The sequence below is a fragment of the Lates calcarifer genome, linkage group LG9 (assembly GCF_001640805.2).
Source record: "Lates calcarifer isolate ASB-BC8 linkage group LG9, TLL_Latcal_v3, whole genome shotgun sequence".
NCBI classification, from domain to species: domain Eukaryota; kingdom Metazoa; phylum Chordata; class Actinopteri; family Centropomidae; genus Lates; species Lates calcarifer.
In genome coordinates, this window is record NC_066841.1 from 15,640,552 (window position 1) to 15,657,808 (window position 17,257).

General features: G+C 38.7%; 1 protein-coding gene across 5 annotated transcripts in view; it reads right to left on the reverse strand.

The window, feature by feature from the left end:
- garnl3 (GTPase activating Rap/RanGAP domain like 3) overlaps positions 1–17,257 on the reverse strand; it is a 71,242-nt gene that overhangs the window by 20,108 nt on the left and 33,877 nt on the right. For all 5 annotated transcript variants that reach the window (XM_018662371.2, XM_018662370.2, XM_018662367.2 and 2 more), the window contains exons 3-14: positions 12,245–12,319; positions 10,572–10,671; positions 8,684–8,802; positions 6,502–6,566; positions 5,082–5,145; positions 4,885–4,911; positions 4,378–4,453; positions 3,907–4,005; positions 3,684–3,787; positions 604–712; positions 385–430; positions 56–162 (exon numbers count right to left, since the gene is read on the reverse strand). In XM_018662371.2, the coding sequence (XP_018517887.1) occupies positions 56–162; positions 385–430; positions 604–712; positions 3,684–3,787; positions 3,907–4,005; positions 4,378–4,453; positions 4,885–4,911; positions 5,082–5,145; positions 6,502–6,566; positions 8,684–8,802; positions 10,572–10,671; positions 12,245–12,319 (991 nt within the window). The remainder of the gene's footprint in view (positions 1–55; positions 163–384; positions 431–603; positions 713–3,683; positions 3,788–3,906; positions 4,006–4,377; positions 4,454–4,884; positions 4,912–5,081; positions 5,146–6,501; positions 6,567–8,683; positions 8,803–10,571; positions 10,672–12,244; positions 12,320–17,257) is intronic.

Below are 17,257 nucleotides of genomic sequence, written 5' to 3' on the forward strand. Positions count from 1 at the left end.
AAAACACAGCTACTGGCACATTTTATGACGAAGTTTCTTTTTTTTTTCTTCTTACATTTGACTAATAAAAAGTCCCTGAATTCTTGGTGATCAGTAAATACAGGTGGAGATGGGAGAGGGGGTCCAAACAGTGGAACACTCTCCTCTGAGAAAATCTTTAACCTGTGACAGAGAGCAGATATATAACATCTCTTTTACATTTACAGTGGAAGTATAGCATATCACGCAGTATGGTAAAGTTAAGTACTTTTTTTAAATAAGGGAACTCACAGAGACAATAAAAATGGCCTAGTGGTCAGAATTACAGTGAGTTTTTTAGGTGGAGACAGTCAAAGGAAGCCTGAATGGCACAACATAAACTCAGTACTAATCAAAGCCACTTACCTGTAACTGTCATTCTGGCTATTATACCTAACTAATGCAAAAATATCTGGAAGTGAAAGTAAAGGAAACACTAATAATAGCAAGTAATAGCAGTCTATATGTTTTCAGTCTTACAGGCTGATGTGGTATGTGTTCATTAGCCAAAGCTCCTCTGAACATAACTCATATAGCTAATTACAGCTTCATTTCTCTGACAGTCATTGTCCGTGTGAAGGATACGGGTGAAGTGCGATCGGATCATAGACGGTTTGAAGGACGACGATGCGTCATCCCCTTCCTGGAATACTATGGTAACAATGTCATTTCCAATGTGCCTCTTTCTTTCCACCTGCCAGAGAGGATAAACCAAAGAGACACAAAGATGAGGAAAAAACAACATCCTAACTGCAGCACTCTATGATTTGTGTGACAGGAATTGTCTTTAAACCTGGATTAAAGGCTTTTATGGTCACTTAGGGGCAAAGAAACAAACTTTAAACAGTGATATACTATCACCTTGTAAAGCTGATACAGTGAATGAACATACTCCTATTTACACAGCCGGGAAAAGTAGAAATCATTTGGAGTCGTGTTTCTGTTCACCTGCTGAATTTAAGTCCTGGAGTTGTATGTGACCGCTCTCAGAGGTGATGATATCATCAAAAACTGTTCACTGAATCTAAATGTATGCATCATGTTTGTGTGTTCAGATTTGACAGGAGTCAGGACTCCAAGAAGTACAATGTTTTATGCAAATTGTGGCAATCAGAGGCACAAAGTGATTTTAAGTATCATAATTAACTCTATGAGCTGTGTGTCACAGCCACTGCTGCAGCTCCTTCTGCTGATCATGTTGACAAATGAGCCAAACTACAATAACTAACTTCCCCTAGTTTTCAGAACACCTGCATTAACGTATACCTTTTGCATTAAGCAGAATCTTTGCCTCGTGTCCCACGAGGAGGTGTGCATCACAGTTTGAAATCCTCTGGCCTACACTAACTGCTGGGGGAAATATCTGGCCACTTAGCTGCTAAATGATCAAGCTAATTGCTAACTTTGTTTGGTCATGGGAAGGTAGCATTAAAGGGGTTTATATGCACTTTTTCAATGAATTGGCTGCCTGTAGTATCTGGAATTGACACAGATGAGAGTGGTGAGAGTGAACCAAAAAAGTAAAGTTGTAATTAAACCAAGACAATGAGCTGAGCTAATGCTTAAACCGCTCAGTAAAGCTGAATGAAACTATGCTTTTGGGGGATAATTCTCTCTTGGTTCGTCACTACAAATGACCCTTTTCACACTACACATTGTAATGTCATCCTTTCATAACATTAAAATTTTGATTATAGCTGCTTTAAAGTGAATTACTCTGTATCACTCTATTGCTGACATACAAGGCTGGGCTGCAATGATGAGGACATAGTGTGTATGTGTGTGTGCATGTGTTTGGAAGAGGGTGTCATCCTAATAGCAAACATTTTCCAAGCCCTCACGCCATAAACCCTTTGAGAAGTGATGATAATTTCAGCTCTTTGATGTCAAAACTTCAGGGGCAGCAACATAAAGCATATCTACAGCAGTAACTCCTGTCTCACCTGTTTGTTTGCCATTTCTATTTTGCTATTTTGTTATATTCTAATTGATGGCCATTCTCCCCCTGTCAATTACAATTTAACATATTTTTTGTCTTTTTATTTGCTCTGTTTTGTTTGTCTGTCCAACACTTTTTTGACATCTCAACAACTGCTGGTCAGACTGTCATGATATGTGATATATTCATGTTCCCCAGTGGATGAATCCATTGTTTCCAACCTTTCAAAATGTTCCCTTGTCCAAAGTTTTGGTTCATGGCAAGATATCTGAGAAAAGTAACTCATAAAACCTGGATTCCCATGAAATTTGTTGTGGATATTCATGGTTCTCAAAAGAAGTTTTTATTGACTCCCTTTCTCCTCCACTTTTTCTGGCACCACAGTCTAGTTAGAATTTTCAGTTACACAAGAGAAATATCAAAACCTGAATCACTGTTTGTTTGTTTTTTTGGATACTGGCTTAACTGTCAACTTTGCACACAAGCTGTCTCAGAGAGACGGAAAGCTCTGAGATGACCTCTGCACAATCATGCTTCAAAGAGGATAAATCCTTTTGCTCAGGTGTGAAATACAGTCATATTCTCTCATATGCCTGCAGGCAAGTGACAGACCTGTAGCCACACTCATGCAGTACAAGCACAGACTGTTCCTTACTATTGACCGACAGTGTGTCTTTTTTTTATCTTTAGAAGAAATCCACTTATGTGCCAGATCTGCTAAGCACCAGCACTTTTAAATAATACTCAGTAATACTGTCATTACAGAATGGAGCTCTACAGTAAAACAATGACATCCTTTCTTCTCCTTTTCTTCCTAAAGCAAGCACATTTTGCCAAGTTGGCAGCCATTGTACTGGCGTCCTATCAGCGCAGAGATGGGGACCTGTGACCAATTTACATTTTAAGTTTGTACATTGTGTACTTCTTACAGTATAGCCAGAGGACTCCAATCTTTGGGTGGGACTGGTGAAAACAGTGAAAATAGACAGAGAAAGAGAAAAAAGGATGACGAGAAGGATAGCAGACAATGCAAAACATTTATCTCAAGAGTTGCAAGTCTGACCCAGCATGAGACTATGGGTTCCTTTGGAAAAGAGAGAGCTGTGGGATCTTCAAAGTTGTCTTCTGCTTTTTTGGATGAGTGAACATTTAACAAGTCTAAATGTCTACAGCATTGCTAGCAGATCTGTGAGACTGTACATAGGCACAACAGCACTTTGAGCTAAATGCAAATGTTAGCATACTAACTCACAGTGACAATGTTAACATGATGAAATTTACCATGCATAATACTCATCAAATTTAAAAACTAGTTAGTAACAAAAAGTTTTTTTTCTTTTAATTATTAGAAATGAATTAAAAAGTAATAAAAATTTAGACCTGATGGTGGTGCTAGATGAGAGATAGAAAAGTAAAGGGGTTACCAACAGTATAGAGAATACAAATACAAGTGAAGAATACAATGTACCAAATTTCATGGAAATCCATTTAGTGGGTGCAAGATCACAGTGGCGCTAGAGGAAAAATCAGGGGATCATCACAGCCACTTCCCCTGGGGGAATATGAATGTCTACAAAATTTCATGTCAATTCTAGCAATAGTTGTTGGGATATTTCAATCTGCACCAAAGTGGTGGCAAAATAAACAAGTAAATGAAAATAAAATAAAAAATAAAAACAATATATGTGACAATAGAGACAAAAAATGCACAGCTATAGCCACCCACCTGCTGTTTGTTCTCTTTAGAGTAGGGTAACATGGTGGACACATGGAACATGAGCTCATGGCCCTGATACACTGTGTAGATGGACTTAATTCCTGTAGTGTCGTCTACAGGTAAGAAGAGACAGAAACAGAGAAGGACAAAGAATAAACACTGGCATACTCACCAGCATTTAATCATTTTTAAAATGATCTGAATGTGATTCAGCAGATGTGCACTCTCTTACTCTTGGTGTCTAGCCCTCCACGGTAACCTGCCCATCCCTGCAGCGTAATGGCATCACCCAGCAGATTGAGAAACTTATCAAAGTTCTCGCTCCCCGTCTCTGAAAACACACACGGTACTTTTGACTTAGCAGATATCTTCTTTTGTGGTAATTACTATTTTGTTAAAGGGATAGTTCAACATTTTGGGGAATACATTTATTCCCTTTTTTCTGAGAGTTAGATGAGCATGTCTGTCCGGTCAATATAAAGCTAGAGCTAGCAGCCACGCTAGCTGTTTCCCCCTGTTTCCAGTCATTATACTAAGCTAACCATAAGCTGGCTGTAACTTCACACTGAACGGACAGACATGAGAGTTATATTGATCTTCTCACCGAACTCTAGGCAAGAAAGCAAATGAGTTATTTTGCAAAATGTCAAACTCTCCCTTTAATTGGTTTGGACATTGAAAAATTGAGTATAGAGAGATTTACCATTGCTAAACATCTCGTCATCTGTGAGCTGTCCGTCTTTGGCATACAGGACACCAAATTTAAAGTTGACAGAACCCTGAAGAATAATAGTTGTTTAAAATTATGAAGTAATTTACATCTTATGCATTTAATATTTTAATTAACAGACAGTGCTGCTATTCTAAGAAGTGCTAATTATCAGACAAAAGATACACTTAGAGAGTAATTACCGTACATAAAAACAGACTTAATACCAATGTACAGTTACATTAGAGTGGCATAAATGATTTAATAATAGTAGAAAGCACAACTGTAGTTCTCGCAAGTGTCAGACAATATTAAAGATTCTTTTCCAAGATAAAGACATAACAAAGAAGAATCAAGTGGGTATCTGTTATGTGTGGGGGACTGGGAAGAAAACCAAACAAAAGGGAAAAAGGAGCCTCTAACCTTGAAAATGCCTGATAGCAACAGAAAACAATCAACAAATAAGCTAAACTTTGCTGTGAAAGCAGTATCATCCCATACCTCTTGTTCCTCCAACACCAGCAGATCCTGAGGAGAGAGGACATGACTATTAACATTAACACTGACCAGCACTCCAGGTAGACATGACACAGCCTGAGGATACCATACAGTTTGGTTGCTGCTGAGCAGGCCTGGCATGAAATGGGCCGGTGTTACATTTCATTAAGAGGGGGCTGACGCTCTGGTGTTACTCTCACCTTCTGAATCTCCGGGTTGAGGATCTCCCTGGGGCCTTTCTCAAACCTGTCCATGTTCATTGCACTGGGAATAAGGACAGGAGGAGTGGAGGAAGTAGTGATGAAAAAAAAGATAACAAGGTGTTTAGGATTAATGGAAGACAAACAGCCCAAAGGGTAACACAGAAAAATGAGACCTGTTATAGGGGATTTCTCATCCTGCTTGAACTATTTGTACCCATTCAGAGTTGGAGTGGTGACGCTACTCAGCCTAAGGAATGTACAATCTCCAGTCTCCTGTTTCATTATATTGTGTTACGGCCTAATCTTCTACTGGAAACATACTGCTGAAGATATGAATGACCAGAAAATAAAGTTTTTCGACACATGTGAGTTTCTGGATTAAAATACGCAGTGAAACTATGAAAGCTGTGTTGCCAGATTGGGCAGTTTTTCAAGTAGTTGGGCTACTTATTCATGTGATTTGGCTGGTTACAAAGTGGCAGCTTGTAATGCTTTAGGCAACTTTTTGTACCATTTGGTACTTAGAGAGACTTTGAAAACTTAGAGAGACTTAAAAAAAGAATTAAAAGACTTTATAATATCAAGTAGAATGTAATTCAATACCTGTTCCACAGTCACCTAAGTATAAAAGATATCAATGAAAGGCAGCAGGAATAATATGGCCTAGAATTATTTACCAAGTGCATGAATTTATTAACATTAACTGGCCGGGGGGATGCATTAACATTGTCAACACTTCCCTGCTGTATAAGACAATAATTCTTAAAATTATCATTAATTAATCACTGAAGCAGAAAATGGATAGATAGATTAGCCAGTGAAAAAATAACTTATATGCTATTGAACCCCACTCCTACTACCAAAACAGATACCGGAGGCTCATCTCGGGAGCAAATGCTTCATTTTTCCTCTAGTACTTGCCAAAGAACACAATAATGGCCATTAGTGGTAGGTATGCTACTCTGTATTTGAGGTAAAGCATTTACCCACATGTAGACAGAGACATATTTTGAAACCAAGGTCCATGTGTATCTTATCTTTAACAAAATACTGTCATAAACCACTAAAGGCTAAAAAAAAAAAAAAAAAAAAAAAAAAAAAAAAAAAAAAATCATTTCTTTCAGGTCTTCATATACTTCAGGTATTATGATATTTTGTTAAAATAGTAAAGACACAAACAGCTTGTTACAAAAAACAACCCCTTTCCTTTACAAAATTTGCTGATTTTTATGACACTTATCTGCGTTTTGTGGCTCTGATTGAGCTCTCTAGTATCAAGTATACATTGTATGCAAGTATTAATGTTTCAGTACCAGTGTTAGATAACCACCTATATTAAATTTCATATGTGTGTGTTGCAAAACTGTGTCATAACTGTTAACTGTGTCAGTGTAGAGTTCCAAGCTTCACTTCTCACCTGAGGATGGACTTGACTGATAGTGTTTTGGTCGGGCTGTAGGGGAGGCTGATCTTCAGAGTGCCCTGTGAGAACAAGAATGACATAGATCAGGGATTACAAACTGTTAGCACTGTAGGGCTTCAATTGCCTTTTCTTTAAGGAACCACTTGATCAAAGTATGTTTTTTATGTGTCTCAGAAAAGATTTCCGAGGCTATTGAAGGGGGATCATAAAATGCCCATCCACAAACCAGCTGTACTATTGTTCACTGTTAAAAAAAAATGTAATGTAAATGTAATATCACCCTAAAGAAATTCAGAGAACGCAACATATTTTTTAGTTTGTCAGAGTCAAATTAAACCAGGGAAGTTCAAGCCAAACAAAGTTGTTCTGTTCAACAACAACAACATCCTGTACCAGTTAGAGTCTGACAGAAACAAGACAAATCGATGTGATCAGGCAGCGGAGGTGCACAACCCTAATCAGGTTCCAGATGAGGCTGGAGGCCAAAATTAGATCCAAGCTATCTTGGTCATGAAGCTGAGTCACACTACAAACACACAATAATGAACATGCATCTCTCACACACACCTACACACACAGTGACTCAAAATTGGAGTAGCATAGTCTCTCAAGATGCCATTTTGTGCCTTCTCATATTTAGATCACAGAGAAAGTACCACCTACGACTCTGTATTCAACAGAAATTTCTCATGTTCAATCATGTGCTCCAGTGTACTAAAAGTTTCAGTTCCTTCCCTTCTATTTGGGGGAAAATCTTGTGAGGCAGTGGTGTTAAGTAATTTAGTACATTTACTCAAGTACTGAACATAGAATTATAAAGTGATTTTACTTTACTTTTATTTTTCATTTCTTGCTACTACATACTTGTACTCCACCATAGTTGAGATGGATTTTTTTTTACTCCACTATCGTTATCTGACAGCCATAGTTACAAGTTACCTTTCAGATTAAGATTTTACAGAGATAATACAAGTGTTAAACTATACAATAAATTCTTTAAACCAGTGTTTCCCTGCATTTTTGTGAGCCCTTACAAAACATGTAAGCGGTCACAAATTTAGTGTTGTGCTGATGTTGAAGATATCTATGAACAATTCCACCAAAGAGAGATTTCCCATCTAAACTTCTCACATGGTTTCATTTAAAGCAACATTATGAAACAATTTTACTTCATAATAACAGCTTCAAAATCATTTTGATGGTACACTGACTTGTAATTGGGAGAATGGTGCCTCAGTCATTCTCACTCCAAGCCCTGAATGCCTGCTCTTGCACTATGTAACTTGAGGGAGCAGGTATGATCTCCCGCGAGAAGTGCATAACTGAGTCTAAGTGGGATCAGGCCCAGGAAGTTCAAGAGTAACGCCAAACTATAGATCAGTTAAAAGACTTAGAAATCATTAAAAAGCAACATTAATCTCTGATATTCAGCAAGGAAACCTTATAAATATTGAGAATTCTAAATGTTTGGAGTTTAGCTTGTTTCTTACAGCAGCAATTTAGCTCTGGGATCATGGGTAATTAAATATAATTTCAGTTCAGAGTGGGACTACACAGTTGGAGCCCCAGTAAAGCGACTGAAAGTTTTCTGTTTTCTGTACATGAAAACCACTTGGACTCTGGTCCCAACAGAAGTAATTACTATTAATGGATGCAAAGGCTGCTGTTGCTCAGTAAAGTTACATTGGGTTGCTTTAAATGACAGTTTGAGGCCAAAATAAGTAAAATGATCCATTATTTCATCAGAAAAGCAAAGATTACCATAAAGTAAAATAGACATTTATGTAGAGGAACTTAGCAGACTAATCTATCAAACTAAAGTAGTTAAAAGTAGCTCCACCTTGACCAACTACAACAGATAAAATGATACTTAAATATTGCTTCACCAGAATAAATGTTATCTAATAACATATGAGTCACAGCAGCCATTATCCTGCAGAACCAGAGCTTTTAAGGTTGACACTTTAAAAACATTTTGCTGAGAATACTTCTGTACTTCTGTTAAAAGGAGCCCTGGTCAAAAATGCCACAGGGCACCTTTAATTGTAATATCAAAAGCAGGACTTTTACTTGTAATGCAGTGTTTTTACATCGTTGTATTGCTACTTCTACTCAGGGTAAAGGATCTCAGTACGTCTTCCACCACTGCTGTGAGGCGCACAGATGGTGAACTCACCGTCTTTCTCCAGAGGATGGCTCTGTACTGAGGAACCCGCTGGTTGTTCTGGTCTGAGAGGACGACTGACAGGTAGAAGGGATTCTTCTCTGCATCTGTTCCCACATAGTTCTGGTGGACTGAGGGAGACAGGGATAACGTACAGGTAAAATTACACATTCGATGTATACTGGATGTTTAACATTTGGATGTAACAATCAAAATATCAAACAGTGACTGGAGAAATGATGTTGAAGTTTCATTTATTTTTCTCCTTATGACCAACTTACATCAGTTTGCTGTAAGATTATTTAGCTATTCAACTCCCTCTCTCATCCTCTTGCTGTCTTGGGTTGTTTTTCTCTGCCATTTTGTCCTCACTTTCATTTATCTCCCCCCATTGCCAGTTCTCTCTGTGTGTGACATGGGCACGGACAAAGATCTCCTGACAATACCTCAGCAGAGTCACACATTCATGCATCTTCCTCCTTGGTTGACAGGGTAACATCTTCAGAAACAAAGCTGAACAGACCTGCGAACCCAATTAGACGCAGGATCTCTGCCTGTGTTGCTGTCCCATTCTTTGTCCTTGTGTAAGGCTTTCTTTTCCTCTAATGTTTTCTTTATTCCACAATCTCTCTTTCTTCTAATTCCTCCTTTTAGTTTACAGCTCTGTTTACTCTCCATTAGCTGTTTTTATGCTGCAGGAAAGCAATGACTTTACAAGGTTGGGTTGCATTTATACACTTATTAGTTTAGCCAGCTTGAGCTTTTTCTTTGTGTGAGTACAAAGCACATTCTAAGTGTCTACAATCAGGAATTATCTTTGTACCTAATGTAAGACAACAGGGAAGCAAACAAGGACAAACAGTTTTATTGTTCTTCACCTAATCATGAGGAAATTCTGATTTCAAGTCACTGTATTGGGCGCTTCATCAGACAGGAAATGCTCGTGTTAGAATAACTGGCCTTGAGTTCATAATGTGTTGTGTTGTATGATGCAGTCAGTTCTGCTCAGGCTGTGAGACACAGATGGCTCAGCTGCAGTCCAAACAGGTCGAGCCAAATTTCTTGAGACATGGCTCATTTTAAACTGCCCATGCCATAGCATGATTAGAACATGACCCTGGCTAGAGGAGAAAATGCATTTTCTTTTCCTCCACTCACTGACTTTTTTTTCTCGCTTTCTTTCACTGGCTTTCCTTCACAATTATCTCTGTCCATCTCAGGCTTTGTCCTTCATCTCAACCTTTCCCTTTTGAGTCATAGTAAGGAAACACGGACGATGATCTTTTGTTGCACAACTTGCGCCACCTACACTGCGAGTCTGAGAACAGGCAGGGTCTTAATGAGGATGGAGAAAAGATGAGGGTCAGAAAGGTGAGGGGACAGGTGACCAATTCTAATCTATTTTTAACAGTCTCTGGCTTCTGTGGATCGTTTCTACTAGCATGCCGCACCACGCTGGGCTCGCTGCAGAAGCTCACGCTCCGATCTTAAATGCGTTATCTGTTGGAGGCAAGGTTTAGCTCTGCCTGGTGAGGCTGTGTGTCCTCCATGGGTTTCCTCCCTTGGTGGTGTATGGGATTAGAGTGTAGTTGAGACCCTCAGTGGGGATATGGCTGGATGCTAACAAGTTTTGGCCTTGAATGAAGAGCAGTGCGGCATGAGGACAGGGCTGACTTCATAAGATAAGAAGTATCCTGTGGACCAGGGAATAAATTCAGAGGATGTTTTATTTCTGCAGCGTCTGAAAGCCAGCTTATATGCTCTCCCTCACCCTCGCCCCCTAAATTTCTCTCTTTATCTCACACTAACTGTGTGTGTGTGTGTGTGTGTGTGTGTGTGTGTGTTTTTGTAGTTTTTTTTTTTTTTTTTTTTAAATGGAGCACAGCAGAGCAGCACTGACCTTTTCCCAGGAAGTATTTAAAGAACCATCTGGTGTGGTACTCTGGATTCTCCAGATGGACATCGGTTCTCCTCCAGGTTCCCGGGGTGTAGTCCAAAGTCTGTTTGTCACACACACACACACACACACACGCACGCACACACACACGCACACAAACACACCACCTTGTCATCATGATGGTCACAGCTTGAGTCACAGCAGTCTTCTCTGTGGAATGCTGTTTCACAATGCAGCAGTACAGATTACAGTACAGGGAAGGGGATCAGATACAGCTAAGGCACAGGCACAGTGAGTTGTAGTCTGACTTTTTGCTGTTATCATTGTTGTATCATGATGTGAATAATCCTGGAGGATGTAAAGATCCTCAATTAAAAAGTGGAAGGCTGTTTGGAAAAGCCTCTTTTGTCTTTGAGTATAGTTGTTAACAAATACATTAATAAACACTTAAATGTTAAATTATACTTAAATGTTTATATACTGCCTATAACTGCTAAATAGGAGGGGTTGCATTATTCAAGAACAGGTTAACACCAGTATGAGCACTAGGTCAGATTTCCTTTTTGATGCATTTATCAATATAAAAATAAAGATTAAGCGTCTCCCAGTCAGTGACAACGAGGTTCTTCGTGTAACCTTTATGTGTACTGATACAGTTTGTCTGTTTGTGTTTTTAGACATACACTTTTTTTTTGTTATAATTTTGCAACAAACACAACTAATTCAGTAATCAAGTGTTCAGTTTTTTCTTTTTCGATAAACTTGGCAAGGGAAAAGCAAATATGGGAGAAAAGTGATGATGTACGCATCAGACCAACGGCTTTTCTTATTTCCTATCCCATTAATCATTATGTGACTCCTGACATGTGACCTATTGGACAGGTCCTGACCCCCAGGTTGGGAACCACTGCAACAAGCAACTCCTGTAAATCAGCTTTACAAGTCATACCAGAGGACCGTTTTGACATGTCAGGAAAAATGCTTATTTGATTTCTCGCTGAGAGTTATTTAACATACATGTCTGTATGTTAAATATACTGTAGCTGGTAGGTGGTTACCTTAACTATGCATAAAGACAGAAAAATATGGTGAAACACCTAGCTAGCTGAGATATAACCTCCTGTTCTTACATTTTGGTTTTGTACGTATTAATCAAAGAAGATATAATGTGCTAATGAATGAGTTTTAGAGTTGTTGGTGTGCAGGTTTTTGTGTCCTTTGACAGAGCAGCTGTTTCCTCCTGCTTCCACTAAGCTAATCTTAAATTGCTAATCATTTCCTGGCCATAGTGTCATATTTACCACACAGAAATGAGAGTGGTATCAGTCGTCTCATATTGGCAAAAAAGCAGAAAACTATATATGCCAAATGTTGAATTATTTTTGAATTATTTTAAGCTACTCTGAATAAATGATCACTTAATAATAATGTTAGAAAGAGCAACTCAGAGGTGTACAAAGATAAAAAAAAAATCTACAAAAGTTAAATTGGTTTACCACCAAGTCCAATGTACTGTACTTATGAATCTGTTGCACCAATTTACAAATATTGGCTGAACAAACTTATGCATCATCTACTTCCTAAATTGGGCTGATCATCATTTACTGAGCTTAGTGAGAGCGAGATAGGGCTGAGTGGATGGGTAATACAACAGTATATTATACTATCTTGTGTACCTCATCTGATGAACCATTCTCCACCCTGAAGCGTCCTGCCCTCTGAATGGCCCCATCTGCGTCACTGGAAATCAGCTGAGAGGGAGACAGAAAAAGACAGAGAGAGGAAGACATGTTTATAATTAGATGCTTGACAAATCATGACTTGTGGCAGACAGTAATAAGCAGGTCATAAATACATTAGAGATGGTTATAATCACGAACCGAAGAGGAACCATAGCATACGCCTCACCTCCATGTGACAACAGCGGCCTGAGTCCGCTCTACAAACATATCTGTCCACAAGCAGTCTTCCCCTTTGTGGATTACCAAGGTCTCCACACTTCTTTAATCATCAATAATTACTCATGTCTGTGCAACAATGATTCGTCCAACTCCCTTCGCAGTCAAAACCCTTTTTTATGTTTTTTTTTTTTTTTTTTGTCATTCTCACATCTGCCACCCTCTACTTATCGCTCCAATTATCTGTCTCTTGCTGACTCACCTCTCTCTACTACAGCATGGGAGAGGAGACATTACGAGAGCAAAATGGGACAGTTAATGATAGTGGGAGCCTGAGCGAAACAAGAGAGGGCAGGGGAGGAGAACAGAATGTATCCTGAGTAAGTAAACTTAAACAAATGGTTAGTCATTTTGGGTGAATCTTGTATGCCTTCTGGCTTCCTTGCCGGGAGTTTGATGAGAACAAGTTGACAACTATTCCCATTTGTGAGCTCTGTAACATTCTGTGCGTTACTCTGTGATCAACAACATAGCATTCCCTATGTAAACCTGAGGAGAAAAGTCACCATGACATTTGGTTCAGACGTGTTCATGTTCCCCTCAGGATGAACTTTAGTGATCCAATTCAATTTTATACTGTACAACCTTAGCTGAACTTTGTGGATCATGCTAGCCTTAATATTTAACTTTAAGTAAAGCATCTGAGATGCATTCATCTCTTAGTTTTGTTCAACCTTTGGACAGAGCCAAACTAGCTTAGCCTAGCTTGGCATGGCTATAGACTCTCAGTCTTGTTTTATTAGTAATACAGCAGTGGTTTGTGTCTTTAATTTATTGATCTTAACAATGTCTTCTGTCTAATTGGAAGATAAAATGCTTTCTGGGTGAAATAATGTTGAGATGTACCTGCTTGATTTATTGGATTTAAATATTGTTTTTTCCCCAAATATTTCATCTTTTTAGGCAGAAGGTAGACCTCTGTGAAGTCCCAAAAATACCCATGAAGATGGAGACCACTGCTGGATGGCAGGTGAATAAAATAATGTTTTGACTCTGACTTTCAGACAGGGCCAGGCTAGCTGTTTCCCCTTTTTTCCAGTCTTTAAACTAAGCTAACCATTTCCTGGTTGCCGCTTCATATTTATCATATTTGTCAGACACGAGTGGCAGCGATGTTCTTCCCTAACTCTTAGCAAGAAAGCTAACTTATTTGCCAAAATGCCAAACTATTCCTTTAACTTTCCTAGTGAATGGAAGTGAAATGAATAGTTTGGCATTATCATAGGAAATGTACACTGCATATTTAATTACAAAAGGTTGGAAGAATAGAAGTTTACATTGCTGCAATCCTTTCACAGGTTAGATGTACATGTTCATAGAGCTGTAACAGTTGAGCTGATTTTTTTTTATCTGAACTCTTGCTTTTTGTAGAGATACAACACTTAAAAAATATCAGATCAGGATTCTTTTCTATATTTCTTTCACAAGTACTACTGTAAAAATAATGTCCGTATAAATACAGTATAGTTACATATGTTACATTGATTTCTCAACACTAGTGATAAGTCAAGTGAGTCAGTCAATGTTGCTGCTTTCAACCAACTCTGAGTGATTTACCATCCTCTTTTTACACTTATAGACACCTCAATCTAGTCCTCTTCACATCCACATTTCCTTTTTAACCCCCAACACTGTCACACTCAATGTTGTTGCCAGGCAACAAAACACACACATGGTCTCCCCTCCCTAGTTGCTCTTTTTCTTTCTGCATCTTTGCCCTCTGCTCTTTGACCGTCTTGACTGTTGTACTATTTTGCTCCACGTGTACATTTAAAAAAGAGCTGTGATGTGGCCAAGTGTCCCTGCACACAGTGTGATACGTCCAGATGGCCTGAAATGGTCTGGAGGAGCCAAGCAAGAAGAGGATGAAAAGGAAGTTCCTGGTAAAGGGGGACTGAACATGAAAAGCTGTTGAATGTGCCTCTTAGTGTAACTGACCTCCAGGAAGTACACGCAGACATAATGAGACTGATTATTTTCCTTATCGATTAATCTGCTGATTCGTTCATTTAGTCCATAAAATATCGCAAAAGTAGTGATGTCCTTCCCGTTTTCTATGGGTCCAAGGTGACCAAACCAAAGACATTCAATGATATAAAACTGAGGAAGTAGGAAAACCTTGTATCTGAGAGACTGAAAACATTTTTTACTCAAATTATTGATTTACTATCAGAATAGTAGCACATTATTTTTCTTGTAATTGATGAATGGACTAATTGATCAGGTTTTAGAAGTGTCCCCTTTTTTTGAGCATGTAAGTGCAATATCCTGGTTTCAGAAATCTGGATAAGCCTTCATCCAGGTCTTGAGAAACCTGAATAAGCAAGCTTGAGTACTTCAACAGAAACCGGGATACTGTGGCATATAAACACTCTATCTAGGTTTCTGATCATTCTCTGCTGTGTTTACAGGGGATGTCATCAACTCAAGTTATGTAGTGTTTAGTCAGTAAAACAAAAGTTGCTGTGATAAACAATGATAATGATGATTATTGGATTACATTATAATGTAAACAATGATCAACATGGTGAAATAAAGGGAAAGTTTGACTTCAGTAATGTAGATTTTAGTGAAGTAACAGACACAACTGCAGGCAGACAAACAGAGACCTGGATACTGTTATGATTGTGTATACAAGGATATGAATAACCAGGTTCCTTGTGTATCATGTTATATCATATCCAAAATACGGTCAAAACAAGGATGAGACTCAAAACCAGGACATTAATGTGCATGTAAACATACTCATCATCCCAGATAATACTCAATGCATAATGACAAACAGATAACTAAAACCACATTGTGAATGGCTGATTAAACAGGGTACAGTGTTTATCAGTTTGGAGAGTGGGTAGCGTGCTCCACTTCAGCAGCTCATTAGATTATGTCAGACTGTACAAAGATGAGGGAGGGTGATGAGAGGATGCTTAACATGGAGAGAGGGAGAGAGAGGGTTAAAGTCCATTCAAAACATTCCTGTGGGTAAGTGAGGACAGAAGGTGAGAACTTTAAACTCTGAATAAAATCATTAATAACTGTCACACTGACTTTATTGTTCATGCTAAATTAAATCTGATATGCAGTGCGGTTGCTGGGGGATGGGGTCCAGTGGTAAAATACTAGATCCCAAATGGGCACATAAAGATCTTCTTATATGCTTCTTATATAATTTAAACTGTGCAATTCTTCATATACCATATTTATTTCTCATCATCCTAAATGTGCTCAGTTTTGGTTTAGTCCATATTTCAGCAGTTTCTTACAGCACATGGTATTTTGTAATGAAATTCACTCATATTTCTTTGAAAGATTTCTTCATATTTCATTTCAAGCATCTCATTGACATGAAGGAAAAACCAAATTATGCTTAACCATGCTTTGAACAACAGTCATCACAGGAGCTTTAGTTAACTGTTAGCAGAAACTCCAATCGTTTTCTGGTTCGCACTTCTCCATTGGGAAGATTTACTGTTTTTTGTCACAGTTCATCCATGCATTCATTCATTCTCTCTCTGCCTTTGCCATTTTACTAACCCTCCTGTCATTTCAGACCATGCCACTCCTTCTTGCCCTGCAGTTACCCCTCTGTGCCTTTCAGCCACCTGCCTCTTCCACACCCACCTTACCCACCTCTTCCTAATTCCCTGATCAATTCCTAGTACATGTACCAGCCCATTTCCTCCTCTTCTCTGCATATCGTCTGTTGTGCTGTCTATGCTGTAGCTATCCAGCCTTGCTTATCTGCTTTTATCTGCCTGTTTCCAACCACCTGCACATTCTTGGATTTTGCCTTTTGTCTGCTCCTTTTGTTTTTTGCCTTGTTTTCCTTCCTGTCTGTTGCTGTACATACATACATTCCTCATCTTTCATTTGAGTACACATTTTTAAAAAACTTGCTTGGTCTGTAAAATGTCACAAAATAATGAAAAATGAATGAAAAATGTACATCTCAGCAGCCCAAGATGGCTTCTTCAAATGTCCTGTTCTGTCTGAATAATACCTAGAAACCTAAAGATAATTTGCCATCACACCATCAAAGCATAATGTCACAAAAAACGTCAGTATTGTAAAAATATCCCTATTAACATGACACTAATTTCACCCAGCCTTCATATGTGCACAAGTAATGCATATGCTGCATTTTCTCCCTAAGGTATACTGTATATAGTGAGATAATACAGTCCAGAGGTTGGAGAGCTGAGCATGTTTACTGCAGGTGTGAGGCTCTGATAAACGACAGAGGTTTCTCTGCAGTAATTGGCTGTGTCTTAGGAGAGGCTGCAAAAAATATTGTCTTCTCTCTTTACATATGCATATTAATGGCCTTGGAAACAAATATATTTTCTGCATATTTCCTCATGTGGTGATAAGTGCTTGTATTTGCATGTGTTTATGTGTGAGTGAATGAGCTTTGCTATTCTGTTAAGATCAGTGTGTGCGTGCGCCGAGTAAATGTCGAAGCTACAGGCCTCTATCTCCCTCCATTTCTCTTGCCTCCTGCAACATTAACTGTCCAATCGCAGGATAATGGAGGGGAAACCAATGCAGTGTTCAGACAGAGCAATGCACCACCTCCCTAGTGTGTGTGTGTGTCTCTACATGTGAGAAAAAGAGAGAGAGAGAGGGGAAAATCGTGTGACAATCGGTATTAAATGCACGTTTAGGTACGTGTTTGTGCTGCTGTGTGTGAATAGGCTCTCTGCTGTTTTTGGGTGAAAGAATGAAAAATTG